General features: G+C 44.2%; 1 protein-coding gene across 1 annotated transcript in view; it reads right to left on the minus strand.

The window, feature by feature from the left end:
- ATR (ATR serine/threonine kinase) overlaps positions 1-22572 on the minus strand; it is a 100413-nt gene that overhangs the window by 22063 nt on the left and 55778 nt on the right. The window contains exons 29-39 of the mRNA XM_056113938.1: positions 21183-21347; positions 19739-19830; positions 17048-17139; positions 15599-15776; positions 12507-12686; positions 11139-11298; positions 8684-8863; positions 6664-6806; positions 3745-3842; positions 2782-3014; positions 708-842 (exon numbers count right to left, since the gene is read on the minus strand). Of these exons, the coding sequence (XP_055969913.1) occupies positions 708-842; positions 2782-3014; positions 3745-3842; positions 6664-6806; positions 8684-8863; positions 11139-11298; positions 12507-12686; positions 15599-15776; positions 17048-17139; positions 19739-19830; positions 21183-21347 (1656 nt within the window). The remainder of the gene's footprint in view (positions 1-707; positions 843-2781; positions 3015-3744; positions 3843-6663; positions 6807-8683; positions 8864-11138; positions 11299-12506; positions 12687-15598; positions 15777-17047; positions 17140-19738; positions 19831-21182; positions 21348-22572) is intronic.

Here is a 22572-nt window from a genome sequence, read left to right on the forward strand (position 1 = left end):
CTCCAGAAGAAAATAATGCTAGAAAGGAAAGATTCTTTGAGAAAGAGGATGTACACGAATATTTTTTTTAAATGTGAAGGAAAAAGGCACATCTTTAAAGTGTATTATCTGAGAGGCTGGGGGTGTGGGAGAGGGGCTGTGTGAGGCTGCCAGGCTTGGTCCCTGGCAACAGCCCCCATCACAAGGCGTGACCCCTGTAGACTGCAGTGAAAGTGACAACAGCAAAGAGGAAAAACACATCACTCATTACAGAAGGCGTTTAGGGTCCAGAGAGACAGTACAGGGCTGAGGCGCTGGCTTTACGTCCTGTCACCCCCAATTTGATCCCTAGTGCAGCTGGGAGTGATCCCCAAGCATGCTGGATGTTACTTCAGAGGCCCACTCCCCACCCCAAACACATTTAGCTTGAGGGCTGCGGATACCGCGCGCTGCAGAGCACTTCCCTGGATGTGTGAGGCCCTGGGTTTGGTCCCAGCACCAGAACCTGCCCCACCCCCCATACATATATATTGCACTGTATTGCACTGTCCTCCCATATACATACATACAGATAGACAATTTAATATTTTGAGATTTGCAAAGATGCCAGAATTTTCAGTTAATCAAATAAAACCAGTTCAAAATCATACAGACATTTCATATTGTTAAGTCTATCTACTAAAGGTAATAAAACTATCTTATTTCTACAACCAGATTTATAGTAGTACCGGCTTATTGCATAATTCGAGAAGCTTATCTGTCAGGCGCGTTGCATCTCCAACAAACTTTTCCAATGTTTTTTTCATCTGAATTGCTTTATTTAGGATTTCTTTGCATCTGTTCACACGCATAGGGTAAGACGACTGTCATGAGAAAAATGAAATGCAGTCTATATTATTAATGCAGTCTTATTAATATTTTGAAGAGATGACGGGGTTTTTTGTTTGACAAAAGTCAACTTCAAAAGTATTCATGATGACAGTTCATACTGATAGAAATTCCCCAGAAGTCATTAGGCTGTACTGTCAAAGCTGTAGAGAGGCTGCCACCTGAGCGGGAAAGATACCCCGTACCACATACAGTACCCCGGCCCCTGTAGGAGTAAGCCCTGTGCACAGCCTGTGAGGCCCCCCTCATCAAAAAAAAAAAAAAAAAAAAAACCTAACTAAACTTCTATCATATGACTTGAGTTCTCTTCTTAGGATGTACCTTGAAAAACTAATCATAATGAAGAATGGATATAGATGTATGAAAATAAGTCATAACAGCAAATAAATGAAAAACAACCTTAACGATCAACGACCATTGCATAAATTTCAGGTGAAGAGACCATACAAGGAGCAAGGCACTTTCCTCGGACAGAGCCAGCCCAGGCTAACAATCAGCCCCCGAGTCGCAGCAGGAGGGGGGGTCCAGGACTAAGTCCTGGGACTAGGCATGATCACAAAACATGGGGGTTAAAGGGGAAGAAAAATGAAAAAGGCTGCTAGAGATGGCTACCTAATGATTCAAATTGTACCTTAGTAACTTGGAAAAATACTAATGGCAATACTACTGATGGGAGTAAAAATTTACATAACCCTAAAAGCCAAATTCAGCATTAAAATATACACAGAGCAGAGGGGTGGGAGCTCGCTGTGCACAGTCCCAGGCACCCCCGTGGTTCCCCGAGCCTGGCCAGGAGCGAGGCCTGACCAGCATTGGGGGGGGGGGGGGCCCAAAACAAAACCAAAATATAATATACATAGAATTAATTGAAGATGCGACTCTGTGGTAAAATGCATGCCTCACATATGTAAGACACTGAGTTCAACTGAGAGATAGTTGAACTATCACCACTAAGTAAAAATTAAAAACTACTAAGTAAATGAATAATAAAAATATATGTAGAATAAAGACATAAAAATACATTGTTATACTGAACAGTAGCACCGTAGCACTGTCCTCCCGTTGTTCATTGATTTGCTTGAGCAGACACCAGTAATGTCTCCATTGTGAGACTTGTTGTTACTAATTCTGGGATATTGAATATGACATGGGGAGCTTGCCAGGCTCTGCCATGTGGGCGGGAAACTCTTGGTAGCTTGCCAGGCTCTCCGAGAGGGACCAAAGACTTGAACCCAGGTTGGCCATGTGCAAGGCAAATGCCCTACCCGCTGTGCTATGGCTCTAGCCCATACTGAACAGTAGGTGTAAATTTTATTTTTACATCTATTTTCTAAATTCTCTAATATATTTTATTATTGCTAATAAATTATCATTAATAAGAAAACCAAGTTTTAGTTAATATATTTTAGATTAAATATATATATAAATATATTTTTTGCTTTTTGGTTCACACCCAGAGATACACAGGGGTTACTCCTTGTTTTATACTCATGAATTACCCATGGCGCTACGCAGGGGACCATATGAGATGTTGGGAATTGAACCTGAGTTGGCCGCGTGCAAGGCAAACGTCCTACTTTCTGTGCTATCGCGCTAGCTCCTCAGATTAAATATTTGGAAAAAACCCAGGTTGCCATTTTATACCAAGCGCAAGTGGTACACTAAACTTCATAAAGAGAATGCATGCTAATTATCTTATTATAAACACAGCGGTCATGATGTTGTGACCAAGTTTCAGATACCAACCAAGAGACCAAGTCCACACACGATAATGCAAAAGCACTTAATATGAGAAATATTCCAGAATTGTTAAGTGAGATGTAGAGTTTCTTTTTATCAAGTTAAAAAATTTGTTTTACAACAATCTGAAATAAGGGAAGAGAACAGAACCTGTATAGGGGAGGGTCTGCTCACCTTGGACACAGCCGTCATCATCCACATTGCCTGCTGGGGGTACGCCAGAAAGACTTTGGCTACGATTTCCATCAGGACGACAAAAACCTCATCGTGAGAATGACAAATTCGGGAGATCAACTGTGAAAAAGCAGTCAGAAACTGGTAGGGGGCTAAGTGGTTTGTGTGCTCCGTTATGACCTTGTTTATCTTGGCAAGGTCGTTTCTCATTTGTACCCGATCAGAGCGGCCAGCTAGGGGAGAGAGGAAAATTAAAAGGAAACAGGAGAATCAGTTCATTCCATAGAAAAAAACTGTTTCGAAACAATTTGCTGAAATTAATCCCTACCCAAATGTTGTTATCACTTGTCAATTTGTAAAGAGGCAATTGCCCCTGCCAAAGTGTAAAAATAAGGTTTAGAGCCATTAACTAATTCAAGGGCTATTAATATCCATTGGAAAGTGGAACAATTTACCACAGTGTAAGTGATTGGCTTAAACTACTATCTTCATCAGGTGTAAAGTTCATTAAAAAAGAGCAAATTTGGGGCCGGAGCAATAGTACAACAGTGAGGCCTGGCATGCGGCTGTCCCGGGTTCGATTCCTGGCATTCCATATGGTTGGCTGAGGACTGCCAGGAGTAATTCCTGACTCTCATATGCAGACAGTGCCACTGCTTAAGTTGAGGGGTCGCTCTCTCCGCCTCCACCCCGTCTTGCTCACACTTACACAAGAAATAAATTATTAAATCTATTCCTAGCTTATAGTAAATTAGGTTGCCAAACCAAGTCTGGTAAAATAACACAGTTATAATTTTTGTTAGTCTCTTACAAGTTTTTTTTCTTTTCTTTTTTGGGTCACACCCAGAGATGCACGGTGCTGAAGGACCATATGGGATGCTGGGAATCAAACCCGGGTTGGCCTTGTGCAAGGCAAACACCCTGCCAGCCCCCCTCTTACAAGTTTTACATAAAAGAATATACCTTTGTCCCATTCGTATGCCTTAGCACCAAAATCTAGCCATAGTGATAACATTCGCGGCATCGACTGATAGATGAACTGGTTTCCATACTGGAGAGATCTGCAATGAAGTAGATGAACAATGCTCTTTGAATTATCATGTGAGCTAGATTCTTTTTTCAAATTGTTCCGAGGATCTATGCCTTCAATTTGCATCCCTTGGCCAAAAGCCTACAGCAAGTCTGATTATTCAGTTTCAAGAAATTACAGTAACATTGATTCTCCCAAATTCCTCATTTCTTTCCACCAATAAATTCTGGACTAACTTGACATGTCCACTGATCTCCCTTCTGTTTAAAAACTGGGCTTAGGGACTGGAGCGATAGCACAGTGGGTAGGGCATTTGCCTTGCATGCGGCTGACCCAGGTTTGATTCCCAGCATCCCATATGGTTCGCCGAGCAACGCCAAGAGTAATTCCTGAGTGCATGAGACAGGAGTAGCCCCTGTGCACCGCCGGGTGTGACCCCCCGACAAAAGTAATAAATAAAACCTGGAATTAATCACTTGCAATTAAGAACTTAGGAATTATGAATTAAGATCTTATAAAAATTGTGTATTCCAACATTTATAATCCTCCTTCCTTTTGAGATAAGCTTTCAAATCTTGGTCTCTCTATTCACCAGGATTCATGCCCATTGTGTCCAATCTCCTCATTCTCTATACAAATCACTCAACACTGTTTCTCTGCCAAACCTGTGAAAATTTAGTACTGTCCTCTCTTTGAACTCCCTCCATGAATCTACAAATCTTGCCTTCTTCATGAAACCAGCCAAAAGGCTATAGCATTGCAGGGCCAAGCATACTGTGCCAATCAGAAAGTCAGTGGCTTGAGCTTTCACTCAGTTTCCCCGAAGTCAAGTCCAGCCAGAGCTGAGAAGTCAGGAGGATGTGCTCCGCATGTAGCAACACTCGCTTGGGATTTTTGTTTGCTTGCCTGGGGACCTCCCCAGGCAGTGCTCTGGGCCTATTCCTGTCTCCGTGCTCCAGCATCACTCTTGGCAGTGCTCAACGAACCGTAAGTAGGGGAGGAATCCAAACCAGGGCAGCTACATGCAAGCAAGCAAGGCAAGTTTCCTTACCCGCTGTACTACCTCTCTGCCTCCTGCCCTGGGCAATATCTCCTGCAAATAAACACAAATTTGTGTTTATAATATACCTCCAGCACAGTAAGGTCCATGAGCACCTCTGAGTAGGGCTCCCAAACAAAACAGATTTATCCAAAGGCCACGATTTCACATTTAGTTGCCTTGATATGATCAGAAAAGTATTTCTGATATTTTTTTATTGAATTATAAATTCCATCACATTCCATTATTTAAATGTCCAATGATTTCTCTAACTGAACTCTCTGGCTCCTTGAAGGCAACTGGTAACTCAATTTATACTAATGTTATATCACTCCAGGGGCCAGATATCTCAATAGCTAAGTTTATTCCTTGAAATATTCAAATGACGTATTTTTATTACTAAGAGCAGAATGTTCTACAATAAAAGTCTGCTGGGGCCGGAGAGCTGGAAGAGCAGGCCTGGCGCTTACCCACGGCCGCTTCCATCACGGCTGATCCTGAAGCACTGGGCCAGGAACAAGCCCTGGGCACTGCCAGGTGTGGGACAGAACCAAAAACAGTCTGACTTTCTTAAACAATGCATTGAAGAATTTTATGGTAGGCCTAAATTTTGTACATATCAAAAACTCTAATAAGTCTTTATTATTAATAGTAATAAAAATAGTTTTGGATTTTATCAAATTGAATTCTATTTGGAGAAGAAAAAGGCTTGTCCAGAGCTTGCAATCCCATTATCACTGCTAAACAAGTATCTGCTAAATTCATGAAAATATTAAGCTGAGAAGCCCAAGTACGTAAAAACAGACAAGTTTAATTACTTTATTACTCTGAAATAACCCTGCCATGTAAAGCAATAATACATGGGTATGAAAAGAATGTCTTCCAAATTAATAATCTGTGCAAATAAACACCATCATATGAAACAGATTATATATTTATATTTTATCTATTATGTACTCTGACAGAGAACCTCTTTGTACAAGTATCATATTTTTATGTGTTTGGCTTGGGGCCACACCTGGTGATGCCCAGTGGTTACTCCTGGCTCTGCACTCAGGGATTCCTCCTGGCAGTGCTCAGGGGACCATACAGAATACCGGGGATAGAACTCAGGCCGGCTGCACACAAGGCAAGTGCTTTGCCCACTGTGCTATTTCTCCAGCCAAAGTCTCATACTGAAACTATTTTCATATAGCCTACTACTCAGCGGGAGGCCTAGAAGAAAACAGTCCATTAAAAATTACGTACAACAGACTTAGGTCTTCTGAACCGCTAGCAGGGCCTGAGGTCTGAGGTGAGAAGGGCACTCACTTCCGTTCAGTATCTCTAGTCCTGCTACTGTCGGCCCCTCATGGTGTTCAGACTAGGAGGCTCTCAGGGTCACCTCAAGCAAGAGACACTGTGGTTTAAACTCAGACTCACCATTAAGTCAATACACCAATCTTTCAGATCCCAGTCTTAATGAATTTTCAGATATATGTGCGTTCATATATTTATGATAAAAAAAGTCTTGTTTTCATAAGGGAAATATTATCATGGAAACATTTACAGGGGCCATGCGGATGGCCCAGGGGCAGAGCACGTGCCTGGCATGACTGCTCTGGCACACATGAACCCTTACGTGCTGTTCTGTGTAGCTATGCTGGCTTCCAAGGACCAGCAGGGATAGGCCAGGCTGCGAATGCTTCCCTACCAAAAGGGAAATGGTTTCATTTAAGGCGGCCGACTGACCAAGTGGCAAAGCAATGGGAAGACAGGTCGTAGCAAACACCCAAGTATCCTGGTGGCATGTGATTGATCAGCAAATACTCACTTTCCGAAATGCAGGACGATGTACCGGATGAGATCACCCTGCTTTTCCATCTTATTGTCTGTAACCATGGGCATGAGTTTGTCATAGTACTTGGCGAGGTAGAAGTGGCCGTCCTCCCACTCGGGCAGAAACAAGGTCACATCCTGGAAAGAGAACACAGGAGACTCGCATGACCAAAGCACAGCGTGCTGGGAAGGAAAGTGAACAGATCCAGGAGATCCAGAAGGATGGGACCCTGTGAAGGCAGAGTTGGGTCCGAGGCAGACTGGAACTTAGCGCAGACCCCGTAAGACAACATCTTTGCAGCACTTCCCACAGGATGGCCCGAAATCAAATATAATGGGATGATTTGACATTTAAGAAGAAAAATACCATTTACACTGCCACTTTGATTACTGTTATTATATTTTGGTTCACAGCGGTAGGGTGTTTGCCTTGCGCGCTGCCAGCCTGGCCGAGCCGGGTTCGATTCCTCCACCCCTCTTGGAGAGCTCGGCAAGCTACCGAGAGTATCTCGCCTGAGCGGCAAAGCCTGGCAAGCTCCCCGTGACACAGTAACAACGAAGTCTCACAATGGAGATGTTACTGGGCCCGCTTGAGCAAATTGATGAACAACGGAGGACAGTGTTTGTTTGTTTGTTTTGTATTTTGGTTCATACCTGTCTGTGTTTTCCGGGTATGTTTCCGCCACTTCCTTTGGGAGACATGACCGACTTCCACATTTTCTCCCTCCTGGCCAGCCCCCCCTTTAGTCCTTTGGTCTGTCCCCCTCCTGTAGAGCTGGGACAACTAAAGGGCCGGGGGCCTGCTGGGTCTGGGGGACGCCAGGCCAGGCCCAGAGCAGATTCTCTGCCTCATCACGGCCCAGGAACTTTGGGGTACAGCTTCAAAATAAGTAAATATTTGTGAGGTTTGTTAATTTAATATATTATCTTAAATACAGTAGAAAATACAGAGAATAACTAGAAAAAATGTTTTTAAAGAAACTCTGCTCTGCTCGTTTTGTGTTGATTTTGTGTCACACCTGGAGGTGCTGAGTGACCATGGCCAAGTGCTTTGAGCGAAGTTCCCAGCCCCTGAAATTCTGCTCTTTCTGCGGACCTGAACGGACTTCAGATCAGGGCCTGACAGCGTCAGCCCTCGAGCTGTCCCTGAGCCTGTCCCTGGACCTGACAGAGGCAGAGCTGCCTGTAAGCAGAGGTGGGAGTGACACGACGGTGTGTCGGGAAGACACTGGACCAATGTCCCCAGCCAAGGGACGAAGAGATTTTCCTATCTAATCACAGAAGCAGAGAAAGGAAGAAAAACAGCATGCTTTCTCCCCCAAATATTTCCAATCTGGTTTCATCATCTACCTTCTTCTCTGTCCATCCTCTTCTCCAGCAATATTTCTTAAAATGTATTTGGGAAATAGAATTCACTCACATTAACTCGCACAAATCCTGGGGCTACAGAGGGAGTGCAGCGGGAAAGGCACCAGCTCTACGTGCGACCAACCCCAGTTCCAGCCTCATCATCATAGTTGGGCCATGAGCCCTGAGCACAGAGTCAGGAGTAAGCTCTAAGCATGGCAGGATGTGCCCTGGACCCGCAAAACCAACCAACCAACCAACCAACCAACCAACCAACCAACCAACCAAAAAACCCACCAAGAAAACCCCTAAGTATTTTATGTATGGCTGTATCAATGATCAGAAATCATCATATGAGAATTTCCAAGACATAATTCCCCACACCCCTCTTTCCAAAACATGACCACAGCTATAGGCCCAAGGCTGGGTATTCCCCTAAAACAGGGTTCGGATGAGATCACGGGAGTGATTAGCATTTCTCAAGGGAGAACCAAATATCCCTCCACCCACTGGCTACTATAAGCTTAGAACTTGATGATGACAGACCCTCAGTAAAAAGGCTTTCTGTCAGAATTTGACTCTTTCATATTCTAAAATCATTTTATCCATTTTCAAAGGAAAAAATACCCCAGAGTTTCCAACCAAAACTATATTCTATGTACACTTGCCTTATATTTTTTCATAACAGCGTTGCTTTCAAAGTTTGCAGTTTCTTCCATAAATCGGCCCACGAGTAACATAGCTCTGCCCTGGATCAACTTGTTCTTAGTCTCAGCTGGGGTTTTGTTTTCGGGAAAACACAATTCTACACCCTTCTGAAGAACAATCAGTGCCTGGTGAACATCACCCTAAAGAAAACAAAAGGAAAGGGAACAAGTCTTTTAATTTAAGAACAATTTTCTACTTTCTGAAGACAAAAATTTTAGTACTGAAAGTTTTTATGATACACTGTTCAGTTAAGATCACTGGCTACCTTAGTATAAAAATCTACTGGTAATTTCAAGTTTACCTCTTATTCCCTCTTGTGAGAGAATAATTCTAAAAAAGGAAGATTTCTTAATTTATATTCATTCATTCATTTACAACGTACAAGGAACCAGATACATGTAGATACCCAAGGATAAACAAAAATAAATAAATAAAAATCTCTGGCTAAAAACATTGTAATTACAAAATACCAGAGTAGTACCCAAGGAGGCTGGATGTGGCCCCAAATAATCTTTTTTTTAAAGTTCATGGGTAAAACACACCATGTCAAGTAATCGAAATATGCTACATCTTAAGGACTACATATGACTATTATGAAGACAGAGGGGGAAAAAATCTCCTAAAGCTATATGAAATCTGGGACGCAGAGGAGGGCAACAGTTAGAATAAGGTGCCCATGAGGAGACTCAAGGAATGAAGAAGTCTTCCCTGCAGGGATTCAGTGCAGACTCCTCATGGAAAGAGGGATTACCACTGTCTGGACGGGGAGAAAGGCAAGTACGTCTTACTTCAGCTGACGGCTAACTGGGAGCCTGCGTGAAGGTGACAAAGCTGAGAGGAAGCCTGACCGCTGCCCCAGAGGGCCTCGAGTGCTGCAGAGAATGTGGCGTGGTCACAAAGGCACGAAGAAGACTCTGAGGAGCTTGAATTAGAAAAGCAGTACGAGTCACTGCATACCTTAGGGAAGCCAGACTATAAGAATTTGGGTTTCAAAGAGAAATAGTGAGAACCCTAAAACACTACTAATAGAATTCCAATGTATCAAGTGTGGGTACAAATGCGAGTCGCCTCCGCGACTTTTTGAAAAAGATGAGCCTATGGCAGCTGGATGTAAGAGGAGTGAGGAGAGGGTCCAAGACGCTGCTGGTGTCTGTTCGCGAGGCTGTGATCAGAGCCCGTGTGAGAGAGCGTGGGTGCAGGGGCGGAAGGCAACGGACAGGGGTGAGCGCAGGCCCCCGCGTCTGAGAGGCCCCACACAGCCCCCCAGCACTCCCCGGAGTGACCCCTGTAAGCGGGCGAAAGCAGCCCTGAGTAATACCGGGGAGAAATTTTTAAAAAATTAATTCTTATTTGCAGTTTGGGAGTAAGCCTGTAGCACCGAGCAGTGCTACAGGCTTACTCCTGGCTATGTGCTGAGGGACCATTCCTGGCAGGCTGTGGGCACTGGGAATTGAGCCTGGGTCGGTGACGTGCAAGGTAAGCACCCTACACTGTAATGTCTGTCCAGCCCCCTTTTCTATTTATTTGAAAAAAAAAAAAGGAAATATAGGAGATGGGGAAGTAGATAGTAGTGAACAAGGGCCTGCATTTTTAACACATGGAGTGCGGGTAGTACAACACCTGGTAAGAGGCTGGAACTAGCTCAGAAGAGACTCTGTTCCCAGTGCAACACGTGCTCCGATCCCCTCCATGCAGGAGGCACCTCCACTGTCCTTCCAGACACGTAGGCCGGCCTGATCCCGGGGGACAGCAGCTACGGGTGCATGGGGCCACGCACAGAGGCTGATGTGTCTGTCCAGTACTGACTTCAGAGTCACGATAGGAATGAGAATACATAAGCTACCTGCACAGTAGTTCATACATGGAAAGCCCCTCTGGGCTGACCCCTGGTGACCCCCAAGCATCACCAGAAACACCCACGGCCCGGCTCCTCCCCCCCGAAAGTGAATTAAAAAAACAACCCCATCTCATCCCTCAGCGTTCATGGAAGTGTTGCTGGGGCCTCTGCTCTGAAGTGAGCCCTGCCTGCAACACCAGGTGACCCCCATTGCGCCCCTGGTGAGCCCCTAGGCCTGACCCACTGAGGAGGGAAGAAACCCTGTTACCTTCATCAACGGCATTACCGAGCACCTAATGCAAACACCAAGTGATAAAGTAAATGCAAACCCAACAAGTGGCTGTTTCCCTCATTCGAAACTAAAAGGACAAGTGGAAATGGAAAGAACCACACTTCTGGTCTTAAAACAGGAAGAACTTTCGGGACTAGAGCATGGGAGGAGCCATTCTTCCTAAACGCCGAAGAGTAATGACAGAAACTGAGCCTGCCTTTGGGAGAGGAGCACTCCACCAGTCAGCCTCTCTGGAGAAAGCACAGACCTGCCTCAGTCTCTCCAAACAGCGCGCCCCAGGTCCTACCTTGGACCACAGCCACTTGGCCCTCTCCACGTGCAGCTCAGCAAGCCGCGACTCCCCGGCGTTGAGGAGCGCGTTGTAGGCCGTCTGGTGGTGGCCGGCTTTCCGCGCGACCCGGGCGCTCTGCAGCCAGCACTCGCCGATCAGTCCACTGAAGTCGGGTCTAGGGGATGGGAGAGGACAGGGAGGGGACAGCACAGTCACCTTCTCTCAACAGCTTCAGTAAGGAAGTTCCCTGATGCGATGTTCCCAAGGAAACAAAAGAGATCGACTGACTCCATTACTGTTACTCCCTTCTGGGTTCTGGGCCAACAAGTAGTGACGCTCTGGGCTTACTGAGCTCCAGGGTCACTCATCAAAGGGGCTGGGGAAACCACGGAGGTTCCAGGGAGGGACCCGGGCTGGCCACGGGCAACCTGCTGAACCAGCGGGCCTTCCCCGCTGCACGACTGCTCTGTCCCAGGTGGATTTAACTTTAATGCACTGTAGCACTGTCCTCCCGTTGTTCATCGATTTGCTCAAGTGGGCCCAGTAACGTGTCCATTGTAAGACTTGTTGTTACCATGTTTGGCATCTCGAATACGTCACGGGTAGCTTGCCAGGCTTTGCCGTGTGGGCGAGATACTCTCGGTAGCTTGCTGGGCTCTCTGAGAGGGACGGAGGAATTGAACCCGGCTCGGCCAGGCTGGCAGTGTGCAAGGCAAACATCCTACCGCTGTGCTATGGCTTCAGCCCAAAATATATATATATATATAGAGAGAGAGAGCTGTATTCTTTTCTTTTCTCAATTATGAGTCTGCAAGGTCATTACTGACCTTTAAAATAGGCTTAGACATAATTTTAACTTTTAAAAGGATAAAACGATATGCAGGGGCTGGAGCAATAGCACAGCAGGTAGGGTGTTTGCCTTGCATGCAGCCGACCAGGGTTCGATTCCCGGCATCCCATATGGTCCCCTGAGCACCGCCAGGAGTGATTCCTGAGTACAAAGCCAGGAGTAATGCCTGAGCATCGCCGGGTGTGACCCAAAAAGTAAAAACAAAAACAAAACAAAACGAAACAAAAAAAACAGTATGCAAAAATGAGGCTTAAGCTCTGCATCTATCACACCTAGACTCGAATAGGAAAAGCAGAGACCAGGGAACACTCCACATGCCCCGACTTTGGGGTGTGGCCCGCTTCTCACCGGATCCCCCGCCCCCTCAGTCACTCTCACCCCCTTTCTCTCTCGGCCTTTTTCTTGTCATATTTCCTAAATAAAACCATTTTACTTCATACATATAAAAAATAAGACCCAGAAGTAAAAAATAAATTCTGAGTATTATGAAATAGAATACTAAATTCACAATTATTGAAAAAGTTCATGCAAACCTTCTGCTGAGGCTCAAGAGCGCCCTCCGGAGAGCCAGGACGGGCTCCTTGGCCCGGTAGGAATTCTGAGTCATCTCCAGCCGCGCTGCCCAGTTCAGAGACTCTTCCTGGAGATCGTCACCCAGAGACTGGTGAAAAAGCGGTTTGATGCTGTGCTCCAATTCGCATAACATGTGCAGTCTGCAAACAGGTAATGACGATGGCAAAATATGGTCAGATTCAGCCTTAGCAATCTCTCTACAGAACACGCACTTTGAATTAGTCCTCAGGAATCTGAAACATGCCTTATCATTGAGAACCTCAATCAAGATGTACTGTGGGTAGATGTCTACAACAATCAAGATTTCCCCAAATTTGGTAGAAATATCAATTTATGCTATTTTAAATATTCAGTGATTTACTATGATCCCCCAATCCCTGTTAGAGACACATATGTAAAATTAAATTCGAATGTATGAAAACTGAAACCATAAAAAGCATAAATCCATTAAAAATCGACAAAAGTATTCATATATTTCACTAGCGTTATACTGTTCGAGATTCTGGCATAGTAGAGACCAGTGAAAAATCACAGAAGCGCCTCCCCCACCTTCCCAAATTCTCCACACCTTCCTTCCTCTTCCTTGGCTCCTGCAGAGAAGGATGGCAAGAAGGCCACTCCGCCATCAACCAAGTAGTGACCTGAGAGGGCCCCACCAACAACCACCAGGCATCCCCGGAGACGGTTTCAAGAAGACTGCACCTCAGGTGCTCAGAGCTCTGGAGGTCTGCATGGAGGAGAGGGCCCCTGACGTGACCAGCACCAAGCCCAAAAAAGCTGTCGGGGCCAAAGGAATAAGGAATACCCCAGAGTGAATCCGTGTACGTTTGTCCAGAAAGGGCAGTGAGGATGAAGATGCACAGCACAAACTTACACAGTGGAAGCTTGTTCCCTACGTGCCTGTCACCACTTTCAAAAATCTGCGAACAGTCAATGTAGATGAGACCTAAACAGATGACTTAGTAAAGCTATCCAACCACACACACACACAGTTATAAAAGAAATGCGATTTTGGTTTTTTCTTTATTGCCCTCTTCAGAGTGACAGAAACAAGCTGACACCATGCTCTACCCCATGCTGACACCATGCTCAGGTTCCAGGGTGATGCCCAGTGGCCAACACACAGAATCAATCCTGGTGTTCCAATCTCTGATTTCCTGAAGCTGATAACCTCAAAGGCTGACACAAAAGACAGGGAGTTCTTCTAAGTGAAAAAATTGCTTAGAGCTGAAACGTTTTCCATCATTTTCTTTATTTCTGTAAGTTCACATTCCTTAACGGAAGGCCCACCTCGAAAGGTCAAATGCACTTGGGAACCAGAAGTATTGAGCTTGCCAATCAACGTCTAGGTTATTTAGGCTACAAACTATACACTATGTCATGATATTACAGCAGGACAAAGATATTTGGTTACAGAAGTCACCAAATTGTCTTTTCAATAACTAAAAACGAGTCAAAATTTTTGTTTTAGGGGCACACGTAGCCGTCGCCAGGATTTTCCTGGCTTAGTGCTGGGGGCCAGGGATCCATCCTGGGCTCTCACAGGTAAAGCACGCAGCACCCATCCTTTGTGCTGTCTTCTCAATCCTGTTAAAACTTTTTTTTTTAAACGAGGGTAATTATGAGGTGCTGGATAACATTGGGTAGTCCTTGCTGCTCCACAGGGAGCTCGAGGTTTATTGAGCCACTCCCACAACAGTGCAACTGAGGCACACCCAGTTCCATCAGGCACTAATAATCCCATATTGCTTTTCTCTTTTCTTTATGTCATTTGCATGGTTTATTTAGCAATGTCCTTTTTGTACAGACACAGGAAGACAGTTCATGCTATGCTTTGTAACATGGGAGTTAATTGACTCTAAAGTATTATTTACTCCTTGGCATCCATACTTACTTGACTTAAGCCTCAGTTGCCCTTAGTTCCTAGCACTCTAAGAGAAGGGTTCCACGAGGGACTGGATGGACCCAGGGCCAGCTGTGAGCTACCCTGGCACTGAAATGGGTCAGGACAACTCCCATAATACTTAACTATAAGTTAAGAGTATGGTCATGGGCAAACTCTGTCATGACCCAAAAAGAGGTAACTGAATAAGGACCCTGCTGGGGTTAGGAAAGACTAACCTGGCCTGAGGACTGTGGTCTGGGATATATAGTGAGATGTCCCCAGGAAGAGCCAACCTTTAAGCTTAATATCTCTCTTATTGTGCTCAGACAAAAGGACAATGCTAGAAATATTATAGGAAGTCAATTTACTATGACTTTAAATAGATTACTAGCTGAGGAAAGGAGAAAGCAACACATCCTGGATGGAATCCCGCCCAGGGCAGATCTCCTAGTAATCTGGAGTAATCTTTCCAGATGAGCTTTTGTTCTTGAATTAAGCTCCTGAAGGAGTGGCCTTTACCTCTCTTTGTTGTTATGACAATGTTCAGTTCACCTTTGTATCCCCACCCTTCATGATTTCCACAGAAATATGCTGTAAGGGGTAAGAAAATGAGAACAAGAGGAATCAGAACCAGAGGAAACAGAACGAGACTAGACGTTGGGGAAGGAGATGAAGACAAGACAATGGGCCTAGAAGCCGACGATGAGAGATTGAAGATGAGGAGAACTGAGACTTTGGGCTTGGAGGTCTGTGAGGAGATCAGGATACGGAACTCTGATGACTGAGACTACAACCAAAACTATGACTATGACTGCAATTTACGACGCCAGAGAGGAGAGAAATAAACCGACTGCTGACCAGCCCGGGACCTGGCGCCTGTTTCTTCTTTGTTTCCCCGGTCCTTCGCCCATTGTCTGGTCTGGGGAGGTGGCCCTTGGCCACCGAATGCTCGAGTCCTGCGTGCCCAGCCTGTGCGGGCCCACTGTTTTTTTAAAACTTACAATGAGGTTGAAGGAAAGAACTATTTTGCATAACTATGCATAAGACCAAATATGCCATCAGTTATCTCTAATTTAAAAAACCCTCCAGGACTAGGAATTAATGACTCCTGATAAAGAGCTATAGATTAGGAATATTTAAAACATAAAAACGGAAGCTCCCAAATACCTCACGATATATTCGTATCCTCTTTGGTAGGAGCCTCTTTCAAAGCTTGCCGCTGACAGAGGTACAATCTGTTCCGCTCTCACGACTTTCAACGTGTCATAGAAAGTGATAGCATCTCTCTTCTTGGCTGATAATAATAGCTGTCCCAGTCTGACACTCCATGATGTAGATTTTCCATCTGAAAAACAAACAGAGTCAAGAAATGTCAGAATAAGCTTACTTTTATTTGGTAAAATGGTCAGCAGAAATATTAAATATTTAAAGACGGTTTCATCATACTTTGAACAACTGTACAAACTGGATTCTAAAAACAGGCTGGGAGCTGAAAGCAGCACAGTGGGCGGGGTACTTGTCCTGCACACGGCACCACATCTGTCCCCAACCCACCAGGAGTGAACACTGAGCACAGAGCCAGAAGTCAGCCCTGAGCGCAGCTGGTGTGGTCAAACCCGAAATAACTGAATAATAAAAACAGGCTGAAAGATTCATTAGGAGTGTGGCCTAGCTACTTGTTTAAATATGTATGCTCCTTGGAGCAATTCTAATGTGTTTATTAGAACTGCTTATATTTTAAGATTGGAGGTTCTAGCAGGGGAGCGCAGCTACTTGTATACCCCCTCGACTGAAGACCGTTCCGTCTCTATTGGGGAAGGCCGTCCTCTTCGACCTAGCGCGCAACTTCGGGAGGGACGCACATGAAGCGGTGAGGGAGGAAGGGGACACCCACCTAGCCAGCCAGATCAGCCAAATCAACCCTGGCGATCAATGGGGTGACAGATGTCGCAGCCAGATTGCCCTCACATCCTCACATCCTCACAGTCTCCTGCCCCCGCGCTTGGCTGTTCCTCGCCGGGGTCCCTTGGAGGGGAGCGGGTTGAGCTTTCCTCCCCGCCCCGACCAGGGCTCCGGCAGCCGAAGACCTCCAGGACCAGCCACCACCATGCTGAGACCACTCTCCGCACACATGAAGGTACTGGCAGAGGGACAAATCCACGCGGGTTCCGGGGCCGAGATCTCCAAGCCTACTCGGATTGGAGTCGAGCATCCTCTACCCAGATCCTCCAAATTCCAGTAGGTGGGGGTCACACCCACCACCTGGCCCCCTGGCGCCGTGTAATCCCATCAACGGCCAAGACTCAGATTCGTGGCCGTGCGACATCTTATCAGGACATTTTTTTATGACATCTTATTATCTCATTCCTACTCTGGACAAACTTACAGGCTATCGAATGTAGCCTGCCCACAGGGCAGAGTCTGGCAAACTCCCCGTGGCCTACCAAATATGCCAAATACCAGTAACAATGATGGGTCTCATTCTCCTAAATAGCCTTGAATATAATCTCAGGGCTAGGATGAAAGAGACGTTACTGGGGCCTGCTCGAGGCAATTGACGAATAACAGGATGATGAAATGAAAAAAATGATGAAATATTTTAAGATGTAATTTTACCTGCTGCCAAATAGTTTTCCACCAAATCCCACTGTGACAGTTTCCACGCTGCTTCCACTCTGTACGTGTTTAACTCATCTGTCCATTCAGACCTATTAAAAACAAATATACCAATAGAGCATTCATTTATTTAAACTTTAAGCTGCCTTCAGATCCTTCCATTCTCCAAAATCAATTTTTTAAGAATTATTTTTGATCTAGCCATTTCAAGATACCATTCCTGAACAAATTACACTGCACCATGTATTAGAACAGAATCAATGCCTGGATAATTAAAAAGCGCGACTATAAGATTAGTTCAAGGTCAAAAAAGCTCAAGAAGGAAATACAGGCACTTAGAGAAAAGGAGCTCTAATAATTTCTTTGCAAATTAAAAATTAAAAACATATATATGAGTTAGTAGGATGAATTTGGGTAGTTCAAGGCACACATGACAATAATGAGAGCATAACCAAGTTACAAATAATCTATTACTGATATAACAAAGGCTACAAAATCCGTTACCTAAAAATCATACCCATATTTATACTACTTTAGGTCACTTTAAAACTGGGATTTACAAAACTAGCACGACACAGGTGATTATTATTTTCTAAGTATTCTACTTATACAACATTAAGAGAACTGGTGATATTTTGGATAATGATGACAGACAGTAAGTCAGAATTTCCTCATTTCTTCTTTATAGCAATCATTCCATGTGAATATCCGCTAAATGCTGGCCCTAAGCTTATTTCACCTGGCGGGCAGGAGACCGTCAGTGTGATCCCTGGCTCGACCCTCAAACCAAGTGTGTGCAATCTCCTGCACACCACACCCAAATGTGTGCGATCACCACAACTGAAGTGTGGAAACCCTAGCACACATCAAAACCAAAAGATTTTTGACAATACCACCTCCCACGGCAAATACTGACCCTTGCCTCTCCTGAAGGAGACTGGGTATGACATATTCAAGATCCAAAGAAAAGACAAGGAGAGTCCAAACAGTCAGTGAGCATCAGCAGGAAACGTGACACCCCGGCTTGAGTCATCACAAACTCTTCCAAATTTCTGCAAATTCTTGACTCATCGTAAGGTCTCAGCTAATCTGGAGAGACTGTGCTAAAGCACTTAACAACAGCTGGAGGGGCAGCACGCATGCTGTCCATGCAGAAGTCCTGGGTTTGAGCCCGGGCACCGCCCTGCCCTGCATGTTCCCTGAGCACTGAGCCCAGAGTAGATCCTGGGCAGCGCTGAGGTGCCCACCCTCCACTGGTGGGGAAACGACTGTGCTGAGTTTCATCCACCATTTCAGAAACCTCACTGGTGCACGACTATCTGACCAATAAAGAAATTCTCTGCTCTCAGGTACTAAAGATTGGTGAACTTCATAAATTCTAAACTGGAATTTGGAGAAATAGCATTTAGAGGAGCTACAGTCAAAGGGATCTAGATAAAAACTGAGGCCTGTGGGCGTATACTGTAAACCCTTTGATTAGGCTGATATTTCATCCCTGCTTGTTGGATCTCAGTACGGGAACAGCCGATTAGAATCTAATACATTAATAATGCCTTCAGCTCCAAGAGCAAGAACAGAACCAATCTCTACTGCCACTACCTAAACAAGAGAGACTGTGAAGCTTTGGGAGAAAACCCACATAATCCAAAGTGGTATTCCATATTCTACTTATGAAGTGATGCCAATTACATTATCTTAATAATCTTTGGGAGAACAATAAATAAGCTCTGAAGTTTCCTGTCTTGAAATAAATTTCATTCAAGTGAAACTCTCTGGTTGGAAGATACGCTAGACGAACTAATGAAAATTCAGGGGGAAAAACGCCTTTGCTGCTTATCTTCAACATGATGAACCCACTAAACTCAGTGAGTTTAGCAATCATTACATAATCTAATCACTAACTAAAATATCTCCATTCAAATACAGTCACAAAAGAAAATCAATCTTTTAAAAATATTACCAGGGGGTATGGTGCCACCAGCAGGTCAATCTGTACCTGTGAGGCGAGTGCATCAGCAGCCCGACGGCGCCTTCAGACTTCCTGATACCCCAAAATTGCTGCTGTGCCTTTGGCCAGACCCCAAACACTTGGGGCAAAGTTTACCAAGAAAGTAAATGGCCCAAAAGTTAGGTATGTGGGAGACACACCCACAAACCATCTCTAGCTCAGCTATAATTGGAGGTATGGCCTCTCTGGCTCCTGATCAAGCCGCTTAACGGCCATGATCCAAGAGACTCAGGAACAAATCTCGGAACCAGCAGGTTTTGGCAGAAATCCCTCCAGATTCAATTGTTAAAATTTCGGAATTTCAAAACCGTGCGGCAACTGCTGCAGCCACGCGACATCATATGTCATTCTTAACCAGCAATAGAAAAGAAATTGTCTACGGTTGCCTTTTCAGCAGATCTGAGTGTTGGGGTAAAATCCCAAATAATAATGATGGGTCTGGTGTCGAAATATTGTATGTGATCAAAGTAGAGAGAGAGTAATGTGGAAATCATCTGCCCCACAGGTAGGGGGAGGGTGTGGAATGGGGGGGATACTGGGGCTTTGGGGGATGGAGAATGGGCACTGGTATGGAGAGGGTATTGGTTTTTCATTGTATGATAGAGACTTAAACCCTAAAGCTTTGTAACTGCTCTTATGGTGATTCAATAAGTAAAATTATAAAATATGAAAAAAAAAATTACCTGTTAGCATGCACCCCGTTGACCTGAGTGATGACAGTGGACAGCTGACCAAGACCGAGCATAGACTTCACCACACCGTGGTAATGAATAATCTAGGAAGTCAGAAATATTTTAATCGCAGTTGTCACTTTAAATAAATCTTGGAAACCAAAACACGGTTTAGCTGATTGTCATTAAAAGAAACTACTAAACTCATTCAGATGAGCCTTTTTAGTTCATCAAGTGACTTATCTTACAGAAACCCCTTCTCATGTCCCAAACGTATCTCAAAAATAAATAAAAGGTAAGCAACCCAAAAGTCTCAGATTGGTTTAAGACTTCTATAATTTTGGTTCCAATCAAATATGAAATATTCTTGTTTTTAAGTGATTTTATACTATTATTTCTCATAAAAAATTAAAACTCCAAAGTTATGTATTATTAATAGAAATTTTGGGCATTAAAGCCTGGCAGGCTACCCATGATATATTCGAAATGCCAAACACAGTAACAAGTCTCACACTGGAGACGGTACTGGGCCCACTCGAGCAAATCGATGAACAACGGGAGGACAGTGCTAGATAGTGCTAGTAACAAAAAAATTAAATAGATTATCTGATAATCTTTAAAAAACAAGATGATAAAAAAGTACTGGCTCTGTGTGAATTTCTGAATAAATTAGTACATCAAATATGACAAAAAGCTATATTCAAAAATTAGAGGGAATTTCAGCCAAGAGTGTTAATCAACAATTCTAAATCACTTTCCTACTTCCATAATACGCAGTGTACTCTCATTAACTGTAGCTCTAAGCTCATGTTAGAAACTCACAGGTGGTTAGGGGGCAGGCAAGATTTTAAAAATGTTTCTCAGACCATAAAATTAGCATCATTATTCTTAAAAACAGATGTATGATACTTTCAATGCTTAATTAAAATTATATAAATTTTAAAGTTTTTGAACATAGCTTAACATAAACAAATAATATATATATCAAGGATATATATATTCATTTAGGTGGAGTCTAAGGTCAGAGATTCTTGGGCGTTAGAGGGATGTCTGGAATCAAACACCTTTGAAATCATTTAGTACTAATCTCTAATTCCAGTAATAAAAAAACTCAAATCTGGGGCTGGAGCGATAGCACAGCAGGTAGGGCATTTGCCTTGCACACGGCCGACCTGGGTTCGATTCCCAGGATCCCATATGGTCCCCTGAGCACCGGCAGTAGTAATTCCTGAGTGAAGAGTCAGGAGTAACCCCTGGGCATTGCTGGGTGTGACCCAAAAAGCAAAAAACAAACAAAACAAAACAAAACTCAAGTCTGGAGGGTGGGGAAAACAAAACTCAAGCTCAGAGATGGTTAAACGTTTTCCAGACACAGAGCAACGTGGCTGAACTGTGTCTAAACCAGACCTCTGATGCTCCTGGTTCTTGGCTTTTCTGTGCCGTCTCCTCGTCCCACCTGGTCTGGTTCGAGCTGGATGGCCCTGTCGTAGCAGGCGGTGGCATCTCTCAGCAGGCCAATGCTCTCGTGCTCCAGGATCTGTTCCTTCAGAGACGGTTCTGCCTTCCGAATGGCGCTGACCCCGGCCACTCCATCTGGCTCGTGCATAGCAGCATACAATTTCTTTTTTAATCATTAAAAAAAAATCAAATAAGAAGAAAAATACAATTGAAAATAAAGCTGTACAATCACATTTATGTGACAAAAACATGAAAAAATTCTCAAAGTAGAAATAAGTAAACTCAATGAAACATTGCAAACTCATCTCCAAGCATTCTATTCCACTTCAACACTCATTCCACTGAAACCTAACTGAAATATAAGAAATATAAACTGAAATATAAACTGAAATATAAACCTAAATGAAATATAAGAGGGATTGTAAGGAATCTCAATGGATGGAACTCCCTTTCAGCTCAACTTTTCCAGGAGCAGGGAAGAAAACTAAGTACTCCTAAGTACTTCTAAGAAACAAGTACTTTGAGTATTTAGAGAAAAGGAAGAATTAGCCAACAACATAGAAGAGAAAACACTAATAGTAGTGTTTTCAGTAACTTGAAAATTGGGATGTAACAGAAATCGAAGGAAAAAGCACGTGTCTCCATCAAAAGTGGCCACCTGAATGCTGACTAGTTCAGCCCTTCTGGAAAACAGTATGGATGATTCTCAAAAAATTAGAAATTGAGCTCCCATTTGACTCAGCAATACCACTCCTGGGAATCTATCCCAGAGAGGCAAAAAGGTATAGTCAAAGTGACATCTGCACTTGTTTGTTCATTGCAGCACTCTTTACAATAGCCAGAATCTGGAAAGAACCTGAATGCCCAAGAACAGATGACTGGTTAAAGAAACTTTGGTACATCTACACAATGGAGTACTATGTAGCTGTTAGAAAAGATGAAGTCATGAAATTTACATACAAGTGGTACTACATGGAAAGTATCATGTTAAGCGAAATGAGTCAGAAAGAGCGGGATAGACACAGAAAAATTGCATTCATCTGGGGAACATAAAGTAACATAATGGGAGACTAACACCCAGGAGTGGCCGAGACTAGTACCAGGAATTCTGCTCCATGACTTGGAGGCCAGCCACACGTGCTAGGGGAAAAGGCAGCTCAGATAGAGAAGGGAAATAAAGGGTGTTGGAAGGATCCTCCCAGGATGGGAGAAGCATGCTGAAAGTAGACTACAGACTGAACATGATTGCCACCCAATGCCTCTTTTGCAAACCACAGCACCCAAAAGGAAAGAAAGAACAAAAGGGACTGCCCTGCCACAGAGGCGGGGGGGGGGGGGGGGGGGGGGGGGGAGGGGGAGGAGGGAATACTGGGACCGGTGGTGGTGGA

This window comes from Sorex fumeus, unplaced genomic scaffold (assembly GCF_029834395.1).
Source record: "Sorex fumeus unplaced genomic scaffold, SorFum_2.1 ptg000024l, whole genome shotgun sequence".
NCBI classification, from domain to species: domain Eukaryota; kingdom Metazoa; phylum Chordata; class Mammalia; order Eulipotyphla; family Soricidae; genus Sorex; species Sorex fumeus.